General features: G+C 46.2%; 2 protein-coding genes across 4 annotated transcripts in view; one reads left to right on the top strand and one right to left on the bottom strand.

The window, feature by feature from the left end:
• Nucleotides 1-295: 295 nt before the first annotated feature.
• On the top strand, nt 296-2,236 carry LOC130929874 (frizzled-8-like). The gene has a single exon (XM_057857481.1). It carries the CDS (start codon nt 335-337, stop codon nt 2,033-2,035), a length of 1,701 nt encoding a protein of 566 aa, XP_057713464.1. The 5' UTR covers nt 296-334; the 3' UTR covers nt 2,036-2,236.
• Nucleotides 2,237-6,693: 4,457 nt separating this feature from the next.
• Nucleotides 6,694-11,503, bottom strand: part of LOC130930102 (ATP-dependent 6-phosphofructokinase, platelet type-like) — a 74,788-nt gene continuing 69,978 nt past the window's right edge. For all 3 annotated transcript variants that reach the window (XM_057857833.1, XM_057857831.1, XM_057857832.1), the window contains 5 exons: nt 10,065-10,126; nt 9,888-9,999; nt 9,664-9,763; nt 9,500-9,605; nt 6,694-7,103 (listed from right to left, as the gene is read on the bottom strand). In XM_057857833.1, coding sequence (XP_057713816.1) covers nt 6,947-7,103; nt 9,500-9,605; nt 9,664-9,763; nt 9,888-9,999; nt 10,065-10,126 — 537 coding nt within the window. In that variant the 3' untranslated portion in view covers nt 6,694-6,946. The remainder of the gene's footprint in view (nt 7,104-9,499; nt 9,606-9,663; nt 9,764-9,887; nt 10,000-10,064; nt 10,127-11,503) is intronic.

Genomic DNA, 11,503 nt, shown 5'->3' with positions numbered 1-11,503 from the left:
GCTTAGTTTTCCGATTGTTCTGTAAAGGCTTCATTTATGCATTTTGCGCACGAGGGTTTGGACAACTTGAGTCCTTTTTAACTACTGTTGACTCTGCTAATGACATTCCTGACTAATAGGGCGATTGTATTCATTGTGCGTGTGTATTGGACCTCCAAAGCTGCGACTACTCTCGCAGTTTGATTGGCACGGCCGGGACCCTCCTCGGGGGGGCGTCGCCTCCCTTCGGCCGTCGTATAAAACGCCGTAGCCCGCCCACCGAGCTCCCACACTCACTCCCTGCCTGGAGCATGCCTGCTTGTTCTCTGGCGGACTGAGGCGCGTCCACCCGGCCATGTCCCGGCGGCGGCTCCCCCCGGCCCGGTGCGCGCTCTTCCTCTGCCTCTTCACGCTGGCGTTCCACCGCTCGCGCTGCTGGGGCGCAAAGCCGCTTCAGTGCCAGGAGATCTCCGTGCCCATGTGCAAGGGCATCGGCTACAACTACACGTACATGCCCAACCAGTTCCACCACGACACGCAGGACGAAGCCGGCCTGGAGGTGCACCAGTTCCTGGCGCTGGTGGAGATCAAGTGCTCGGCGGACCTGCGCTTCTTTCTCTGCAGCATGTATACGCCCATCTGCCTGGATGATTACAAGAAGCCGCTGCCGCCTTGCCGGAGCGTGTGCGAGCGCGCCCGCGCTGGCTGCGCGCCCCTCATGAGGCAGTTCGGCTTCCCGTGGCCGGACCGAATGAGCTGCGAGCTGCTCCCGGAGCAGGGCCAGCAGGATCGGCTGTGCATGGACTATAACCAGGATTCCGGTCAGGGCACCGAGGGGCTTACCAGCGCGGTACCCGTGACCGAGCGGCCGCTCAAGCCCTGGAAGAAGCCCGGGTACAAGCTGCACAAACCGCCGGTCGCATCCAAGTGCGCGTCGTCGCTGCCGGCGGGTGACCCGGGCTGCGCCGCCGCTGCCTGCCACAGTCCGTTCTTCACGGCGGAGGAGCGCGCCTTCACCAGCTTCTGGATTGGCCTGTGGGCGGCATTATGCTTCGCCTCCACGCTGACCACCGTGGCCACCTTCCTAGTGGACATGGAGCGCTTCAAATACCCCGAGCGACCCATCATCTTCCTGGCAGCGTGCTACCTGTGCGTGTCGGCCGGCTACCTGCTGCGATTGGCGGCGGGGCACGAGCGCGTGGCTTGCACGCGCGAGCAGCAGGCGCACCAGGCCAACAGCGGCCCCGCGCTCTGCACGCTGGTCTTCCTGCTGGTGTACTTCTTCGGCATGGCCGCGTCCATCTGGTGGGTGATTCTATCGCTGGCCTGGTTCCTGGCCGCCGCGCTCAAGTGGGGAAACGAGGCCGTGGCGGGATACGCCCCCTACTTCCACCTGGCAGCCTGGCTCCTGCCCAGCATGAAAACCATCGCCGTGCTGGCGCTGGGCTCCGTGGACGGTGACCCGGTGGCGGGCGTCTGCTACGTGGGCAACCACGACCTGGACAACTTGCGCGGTTTCGTCCTGGCCCCGCTGCTGGTTTACCTGCTGGTGGGCTCCATGTTCCTCCTGGCCGGCTTCGTCTCGCTCTTCCGCATCCGGCGAGTCATCCGGCGGCAGGTCGGCGGAGGCGTGGCCAAGGTGGACAAACTGGAGCGTCTTATGCTTAGAATCGGGGTCTTCACCGTGCTCTACACGGTACCGGCCGCTGTCATCGTGGCATGTTATTTCTACGAGCAGCATAACCGACAGGCCTGGGAAGCGGGGTACAGATGCGGGTGCCCCCCGTCCGCGGACGCCCCGCGGCCGGACTACGCCGTCTTCATGCTCAAGTACTTCATGGGACTGCTGGGGGGCATCACGTCGGGCGTTTGGGTATGGTCCCGCAAGACCCTGGACTCGTGGAGGACATGGTGCACGCGATGCTGCTGGAGGAGCAAAGCGTCCTCGGCGGGAGGGGGGTCCATGTACAGCGACGTTAGCACCGGCCTCACCTGGAGGTCCGGCACCGGGAGCTCCGTGTCCTTCCCCAAGCAGGTGCCTCTGTCGCGGGTGTGAGGCGGGACGAGCTCCGACCCCCTCGAGCGTCTGTTTTTCGGGGGGAGGTGGGCACCTACCTGCCGTTCCTTCTACTTGGGTCCACGTTGCCTTAAAAACGGACTCGTTACGGGTTTGCAAAAAGAAAAAAATGAGGATATTTATATAATTATTGTGTACAGATAATGTAAATATTGCCACTTTGAGTGCAGAATCTATTTTGAATAAATAAACATTTGTATTGAATTCTTACCCACTGACCTGATCATTTGAGTGACCATTTTATTAGGTACATCATGTGATGACATACGATAATAACTTTGGATGTCATGTCACAATATGCTTTAATTAATGTGCTCGTAAAAGACATTTTAAAATGTACAGGAAAAATGAAGTGATTTTTGAAATCTTTGATGACTTTTTAAGCCGTTAAAACCAGTGCTGCAACGATTAATCGATTAACTCGAGTAATTCCTTTACAAAAAAAAAGATTCAAATTCAATTTTGCTGCTTCAAGTATTCGTTTAATTAAAATGGTGTTGTAATGGTTTGTTTTGAAAGTATTTGCATTTTCTTTTATTGATCCGGGTGGTTACACCGCCTTCTAGTGGCAACAGGGAATATGATATAATTCATTTCACATGGCTGAATCCAGCTGCTTCTTGTTAAGACCAATATATGCTAAGTTTTTGTTTGAGCTAATGTTTATATAATGCATTTCGTAATTTATGGGTCTATTAAGTCATTTTTTGTGGGAATATGTGTTTTGAACCATTTGTAAAGAGGATTGTTAAAAAAAAAAAAAAAGTTAGCATTTTATAGCATTTAAGCTAGCGGACTTTTGCTATTTATTTATTTTTTATACCATTTGAGGCTCAACTCAGGTATTTTAACTTTTTTCTGTTCCTTATCCAATTAATCGATTGTTCGAACTAACTAGTTCATCGATTAAACGACTACTAAAATAATCGATAGCTGCAGCCCTACTTAAAACTACAATTTTACAAAAACGGCGCTTATACCTCAAATCCAAAGATCACATTGTTTACACAAAGTTTGTGCTCTGTAAGCAGGGCCGGCCGAGGCCATTTGGGGGCCCTAAGCAAAATAATGCTAAGGGGCCCACATTTTTGACCCACCATTTCGTCACACTGTACTGTGAAACCCATACATTCAATCCAACCTATATGTCCATATTTTGTATATTAATCATATTTTGTTGTACTGCATTCTTCAAACTTCTCACCCCAAATGATTGTCAGTACGCACAGTAGATAACGCCAAACCTTTTCCTAAAAGAGGAAAGAAAGAAGTTAAGGAAGAACTTTTTTTTAAAGCTTGTAATCAAGTATCAAAACTCACAAAAGTCAAATAAAGCACACTGTAGTAAACAAAATAGAATATAAATTAAACAATTGCCAGATTGCGCACTATTTGGGCCTCCAAGTGGTCAGGGGCCCTAAGCAGCTGCATAGTCTGCGTATTGGCTGGGCCAGCCCTGTCTGTAAGCAATACAGTTATTTTATTTCTTATAAAAAAAAATTTTAAAAAGTGACAACATAGCAAACAATCATCACAAAGATTGAATTTAAATTTTAAAAAAAAAAACGCACTACTTCGACAATTAACACATTTAAACTGTTCAAATTTCTTTCTTGAAAATACCCTTAAACGTTGGAAGTCAATCATATTTTTATAAAGTTACGTGAGATGTAAAAACAGGTTAAAAACGTGTGAAAACGCTCACGAAGCAACCACAACTGGATAAAATACACTCATTGTATTCTGTATAATGCAAATAAAGGCCTTGTATTCTATTAAATTTTGAGTTCTGCTGCTCTCTAGTGGTCAAACGTGGGTACTCCAGTATAGCCTTTTACTAGTATTAACCTACTGGCTACAACCAACGTCCCAAACTGAACTGAAAGGGTTGTCTGTAAATGACCATGTTTCAATACCATTTATGGTGAAAGACGTCCAATCCATTTGAACTGGGAGGATGGCAGCGAATGAACGAACGTTCAAAAATAATTTGGAAGCATCTCGGACTTCCTGTAGTTATCGGATCAGGTCACTTTCTGTTTATTTTGGAGCATTGCGAGTTTACTTCCTGTTCATTTTAGGTCACTTCTTCCTGATATGGGGGGAGTGGGGGTTCAGTGTCACTCCCTATTGATTTGGTGGCATTTCAAGTTCACTTCCTGTACATATTGGGTCACTACCTGTTGATTTATAGGCATTTCCGGGTCACATCCCGTTAATTTTGAGGCCTAGGACATCCTGTAGATATCAGGTCAATCAATCAATCAAATTTATTTGTATAGTTCTTTACAAAAAACTGAAAGGCCCTCAAAGTGCTTTACAACAAAGACAAACGTGGTTCATGATAGATAAAAGGAAGGAAAGTACTATACTTTGACATTAAGAAAAACAAAACAATGCCTAAGAATATGTCAAAACAGCAAATAAAACAGATAAAATCCGAAAACATTAAAACCCGTAAGAAATAAAACCAGGCTACCCTAGTCAGGGGGAAAATGTGGAGGGAAAATGACAAGCAGTACTCAATTTGGACATTTAGGTATGTACATTTTTTCAAAGGGGTGTACTCACTTTTGGTGCCAGGGGTTTAGATATTAATGGCTATATTTTGAGTTATTTTGAGGGGAAAATAAATGAACTCTATAAGCTACAGAACAACTACTTTTCATTGAGTCAAAGTGTCATTTTATCAGTGTTATCCCATGAAAAGATATACAGTGGGGCAAATAAGTATTTAGTCAACCGCCAATTGTGTAAGTTCTCCTACTTGAAAAGATTAGAGGCCTGTAATTGTTAACATGGGTAAACCTCAACCATGAGAGACAGAATTGGATAAAAAACAGAAAATCACATTGTTTGATTTTTAAAGAATTTATTTCCAAATTAGAGTGGAAAATAAGTAGTTGGTCACCAACAAACAAGCAAGATTTCTGGCTGTCAAAAAGGTCTCACTTTTTCTAACGAGGTCTAACGAGGCTCCTCTCGTTACCTGTATTAATGGCACCTGTTTTAACTCATTACCGGTATAAAAGACACGTGTCCACAATCTCAGTCAGTCACACTTCAAACGCCACTATGGCCAAGACCGCTGTTGAAGGACACCAGGGACAAAATTGTAGACCTGCACCAGGCTGGGAAGACTGAATCTGCAATAGGTAAAACGCTTGGTGTAAAGAAATCAACTGTGGGAGCAATTATTAGAAAATGGAAGACATACAAGACCACTGATAATCTCCCTTGATCTGGGGCTCCATGCAAGATCTCACCCCGTGGCGTCAAAATGATAACAAGAACGGTGAGCAAAAATCCCAGAACCACACGGGGGGACCTAGTGAATGACCTACAGAGAGCTGGGATCACAGTAACAATGCGCTGCCAGAGACTCAAATCCTGCACTGCCAGGCGTGTCCCCCTGCTGAAGCCAGTACACGTCCAGGCCCGTCTGCGGTTGGCTAGAGAGCATTTGGATGATCCCGAAGAGGACTGGGAAAATGTGTTATGGGCAGATGAAACCAAAATAAAACTTTTTGGTTGAAACACAGGTTCTCGTGTTTGGAGGAGAAAGAATACTGAATTACATCCGAAGAACACCATACCCACTGTGAAGCATGGGGGTGGAAACATCATGCTTTGGGGCCGTTTTTCTGCAAAGGGACCAGGGCGACTTATCTGTGTAAAGGAAAGAAAGAACGGGGCCATGTATTGAGAGATTTTGAGTGAAAATCTCCTTCCATCAGCAAGGGCATTGAAGATGAGACGTGGCTGGGTCTTTCAGCATGACAATGATCCCAAACACACAGCCAGGGCAACAAAGGAGTGGCTTTGTAAGTAGCATTTTAAGGTCCTGGAGTGACCTAGTCAGTCTCCAGATCGCAACCCCATAGAAAATCTGTGGAGGGAGTTGAAAGTCCGATTTGCCCAACGACAGCCCCAAAACATCACTGCTCTAGAGATCTGCATGGAGGAAAGGGTCAAAATACCAGCAACAGTGTGTGAAAAGCTTGTGAAGAGTTACAGAAAACGTTTGCCCTCCGTTATTGCCAACAAAGGGTACATAACAAAGTATTGAGTTGAACTTTTGGTATTGACCAAATACTTATTTTCCACCATGATTTGCAAATAAATTATTTAAAAATCAAAAAATCAGTTTTTTTCCCACATTTTGTCTCTCATGGTTGAGGTTTACCCATGTTGACAATTACAGCCTGTCTAATATTTTCAAGCGAGAGAACTTGCACATTAACTAAATACTTATTTGCCCCGCTGTATCTGCAGAAATGCAAAGGGTGTACTCACTTTTGTGATACCCTGTATTTTAGGGCATTTCGGGTTAACATCCTGTTCATATTGGGTCACTTCCTGTTGAAATGGGGGGGGGGGGGATTTTGGGGTCACTTACTGTTGATTTTAAGGCATTTCAGGGTTATTTCTCATTGATGTTGAGGCATTTCAGGGTCATTTCTTTCGCTGACACCCTCATAGTTCAAATGGATTGGACGTCTTTTGCCGTCAACCAATAGTTTAACGATGATTACAGTTATCAAATTAATTCTAATTGGTTTATTGTTGTCTATTGTTTTTTTTATCATTAATGGGTGACTCATATGTTGGCACGTGAATGAGAGCACAGGCAAAAATAAGACAATCAAAGCTTTAATATTGTGTACACAAACACACACATAACATACACACGTACAGGCATTGACACACAATTGTGACATTTTAGCGACAACTAAACAACAAGATAAAGCTACATTTGTGGTGCTCCATACCGGAGATCATTAGTAGTGAGTTTTAAATTTTTATATTAGAATCTGTAATAAGTTAGAGTAACAGTTTGTGACTTTTTTTTTTTTAAGTTAGTAGTGCCAAACACGCTTAGCAGCTTCATCAGATGGCGGCCGTGGCATCTCCCTCCTTTGCACGGAAGCGGCCGACGTGCTCCAGCTGGCCAGAGTCGGAAACGTCATAGCTGGTCTTGTACTTGGCCAGGATTTTCATCAGGGGGCGTAGCTTTAACCACCATTGCTCCTTAGGGATTCGGTGCCTGGGTTTAGAAAAAATAAATGACATGAGGACAAAGTTTCAGACTTCCTGTCGCTTGATAGGTATGACACTTTTTTTGGTTTTGGTTGAGTTATTTTGGCATTCAGGGCTGAATTTTCACCCAAAACATAAACGTTAATCATTAGGGTTGTCTGATATTATGGGTTTCTGGTGTTTTTTCACCCCCTGCTGGCGCTTAAGTGTAATTGCGTTTGATAATCCCAGCACTTTATGTTTTTGGGGCATTTCAGGTTGACTTCCTGCTCATATCAGGTCAATTCCTATTGAAATCAGGTCACTTCCTGTTAATTTTGGGTTGACTTCCTGCCCATATTGGGTCACCTCCTATTGATTTGGGGGCATTTTGGGGTCACTTCCTGTTGATATCGGATCACTACCTCTTGTTTTGGGGCATTTCGGATTGACTTCCTGTTCACATTGGGTCCCTTCCAGTTGATTTTGGGTTATTTTGGGTTGACCTCCTATCCATATTGGGTCACTTCTTGTTGATTTGGGCCACTTCCTATTGAAATCAGGTCACTTCCTGTTGATTTTGGGGCATTTCGGGTTGACTTCCTGTTCATATTGGGTCCATTCCTGTTCATATTGGGCCACTTCCTATTGAAATCAGGTCGCTTCCTGTTGATTTGGGGGTATTTCGGGTTGACTTCCTGTCCATAGTAGGTCACTTCCTGTTGAAACAGGTCACTTCCTGTTGATATTGGATAACTTCTTGTTGATTTTGGGCATTTCAGGGTCACTTCCGATTGATTTGGGGGCATTTTGGGCTCTCTTCCTGTTGATATCGGATCCCTTCCTGTTGATTAAGGGGAATTTCGGGTTGGGTAATGGGTCACTTCCTGTTCATATTGGGCCACTTCCTATTGAAATCAGGTCACTTCCTGTTGATTTCGGGGCATTTCGGGTTGACTTCCTGTTCCTATTGGGTCCTTTCCTGTTAATATTGGGCCACTTCCTATTGATATCAGGTCACTTCCTGTTGATTTTGGGGCATTCCGGGTCGACTTCCTATTCATATTGGGTCATTTCCTGTTGATTTTTGGGCATTTCGGGTTGACTTCCTGTCCATATTCGGTCACTTCCTTATGAAATCAGGTCACTTCCTGTTCATATCGGATCACTTCCTGTTGATTTGGGGCATTTCGGGGTCCCTTCCTGTTGATTTGGTGGCATTTTGGGTTTACTTCCTGTTCATATCGTGTCACTTCCTACTGAAATCAGGTCACTTCCTGTTTATTTTGGGGCATTTTGGGTTGACTTCCTATCCATATTGGGTCACTTCCTGTTGAAATCAGGTCACTGCTTGTTGATTTTGGGGCATTCCGGGTTGACTTCCTGTTTACATTGGGTCACTTCCTATTAAAATCAGGTCACATCCTGTTGATTTTGGGGCATTTCGGGTTGGCTTCCTGTTCATATTGGGTCACTTCCTGTTAATTTTGGGGCATTTTGGGGTCACTTCCTGTTGATATCAGATCACTACTTCTTGTTTTGGGGCATTTTGGATTGACTTCCTATTCACTTTGGATCACTTCCTGTTCATATTGTTCCACTTCCTATTGAAATCAGGTCACTTCCTGTTAATATCGGATCACTTCCTGTTGATTTGGGGCATTTCGGGGTCACTGCCTCTTGAGTTGCGGACATTTTGGGCTCTTTTCCTGTTGATATCGGATCACTTCCTGTTGATTTAGGGGAATTTCAGGTTGACTTCCTGTTCACATTGGGTCCCTTCCTGTTGATTTTGGGGCATTTCGGGTTGACTTCCTATTCATATTGGGTCACTTCCTGTTGATTTTGGGGCCTTTAGGGTCACTTACTGTTCATATTGGGTCACTTTCTGTTCATATTGGGCCACTTCCTGTTAAAATTAGGTCACTTCCTGTTTATTTAGGGGCATTTCGAGCTTACTTCCCATTAAATTGAGTTACTTCCTATTTAAATCAGGTCACTTCCTGTTGATTTTGGGGCATTTCGGGTTAACTTCCTGTTCATACTGGGTCACTTCCTGTTCATATTGGGCCACTTCCTGTTGAAATCAGGTCACTTCCTGTTGATTTTGGGGCATTTCAGGTTGACTTCCTGTTCATATTCGGTCACTTCCTGTTATTTAGGGGCATTTCAGGGTCACTTCCTGTTGACATCGAGTCACTTAGTTCAGAAATCAATAGGAGTGAATGGAAGTTTTTGTCCCATTGAAATGAATGGCGGGCAAATACGGCTGTTCTAAATCAATGAGAAATTTTGGCCATTACAGATGAATGGGTATGCTCTTGGCCAATTTAGGCCGAACTGTCTGTTTTTAGCAAAAACCGCATTGACCTTTCGCATTTTGTCGCATTAGACTTCTCAGTTTGATCGAAAGTAAGATCTTACTCGAAGTCGGTCTCTTGTTTCAGCTGCGCCACAGGTTGGAAGACCATGGCTCGGCGTCTCATGCCGAGCAGACAGGCGCTGTCCTCAGAGTTGGCGAACACTCGGCCTATGGACAGAGCGTCAAAGCTAGCCAAGAGACGCTTGCCACTTGATCTGCATTTTACCTCCTTTGTAAGACTCCTGCAACGTCTTTGTGATCCACTGTACGGCTTTAGCCGCCACCTTAGTGCCAAAGTTTCTGTCGAAGGGAGATGGAGCGCCACCCTGTGGAACATAGGAGAACATTTAGAGTGTTTTGTAGCCACACAAACTTGACAAAACTCTGTTCAAATGTCCACTTTTTTATGATTAGCACCTAGCTAACTCTCATGCTATGATATAGCTATACCTGCTGCATGTGTCCAAGGATGTTCTTCCTACAGTCAAACACCCCTCGACCCTCTTCCGTGTAAAGCTGGTAGATGAAATCAGTCGTGAAGTTCACATTGCAGTTCTCGTTCCTGCAGACAAACGTTTTTTGGACACTTAGACATCCAAACAGAGATGGCTCTTTTGCGTCACTTACCTGAGCACCAGACCTCTCTGGATGGTGGTCTTCATCTTTTCCGTCAGATGTTCCACATTACCCTGAAAAGATCAAAAAACATTTTGGGCACGAAGTCACCGAAATTATCGATGCCTATATATACGATTTATATATCTACGATATTTTACTTAACAAGTAATAAACAGAAAAACTGCTTTTAGCCTTCATGCTGTGAAGTAAATTGAGTTTATCAGTAGTAGACGTCCAATCCATTTGAAGTGGGAGGGTGGCAGCAAATGAATATTCCCACTTCAAACGGATTGGACATCTATAGCGGTCAATGGCAACCATCCATCCATCATCTTCCGCTTGTTCCGGGGTCGGGTCATGGGGGCAGCAGCTTTAGCAGGCCACCGAGGATGCGTTGTTTTCAGGCTAGGCTGACCCACTGTCATCTCAGCAAGCAATCAGTCAACAATCAACAATCATCCAGTCATCATTATCTGCTGTTTAATCCGGTGTGGGGTAGCGGGGGCAGCAGCTTTAGAAGGGAAGCCCAGACTTCCCTCTCCCCAGCCACTTCAACCAGCTCCTCTGGCGGAATCCCAAGACGTTCCTAGGACAGCAGGGAGACAGTCTCTCCAACGTGTCCTGGGTCGTCCCTGGGGTTTCCCACCGGTGAGACATGCCCGGACCACCTCTGCGGGGAGGTGTCCAGGAGGCATCCGAACCAGATGCCCGGGCCACCTCAACTGGCTCCTCTCAATGCGGAGAAGTACCGGCTGGACGCCGAGTCCCTACCAGGTGACTGAGCTTCTCACCCTATCTCTAAAGGAGAGCCACGACTCGTGACCAAAGGTGAGGGTAGGAACGTAGATCGACTGGTATATCATGAAACTTCTTCACCGTTACGGAACGGTGCAGAGTCCGCATTTCTGCAGACGCTGCACCGATCCTTTCCGACCTCCCACTCCGTCCTACCCTCACTTGCGAACCAGACCCAAAGATACTTGAACTCCTCCACTTGGGGCAGGATCTCATCCCCGACCCGGAGAATGCACTCCACCCTTTTCTGTATGAGGACCATGGTCTCAGATTTGGAGGTGCTGATCTTCATCCAACCGCTTCACACTCGACTGACAGTGAGTCATGGCCTGATAAAGCCAACAGCACCACATTATCTGCAAAAAGCAGGGATGCATTGCTGAGGTCACCAAACCGAATCCCCTCAACACTTCGGCCGCACCTAGAAATTCTGTCCATAATAATTATGAACAGAATCGGTGACAAAGGGCAGCCTTGGCGGAGTCAACCCTCACTGGGAACGAATTCGACTTACTACCGTCAACGCGGACCAAACTCTGACACCGGTTGTACAGTGACAGAACAGCCCTCACCAAGGGGCTCGGTACCTCGTACTCCCGGCGCACCCCCCACAGGACTCCCAGAGGCACACGGTCGAACGCCTTCTCCAGATC

Source organism: Corythoichthys intestinalis, chromosome 14, assembly GCF_030265065.1.
Source record: "Corythoichthys intestinalis isolate RoL2023-P3 chromosome 14, ASM3026506v1, whole genome shotgun sequence".
Lineage (NCBI taxonomy): Eukaryota > Metazoa > Chordata > Actinopteri > Syngnathiformes > Syngnathidae > Corythoichthys > Corythoichthys intestinalis.
This window is presented reverse-complemented; position numbering and strand designations above follow the sequence as displayed.

Bases quoted from the DNA above. Each gene is read 5' to 3' on its own strand.
- LOC130929874 (XM_057857481.1), top strand. From the start codon at position 335: ATGTCCCGGCGGCGGCTCCCCCCGGCCCGGTGCGCGCTCTTCCTCTGC.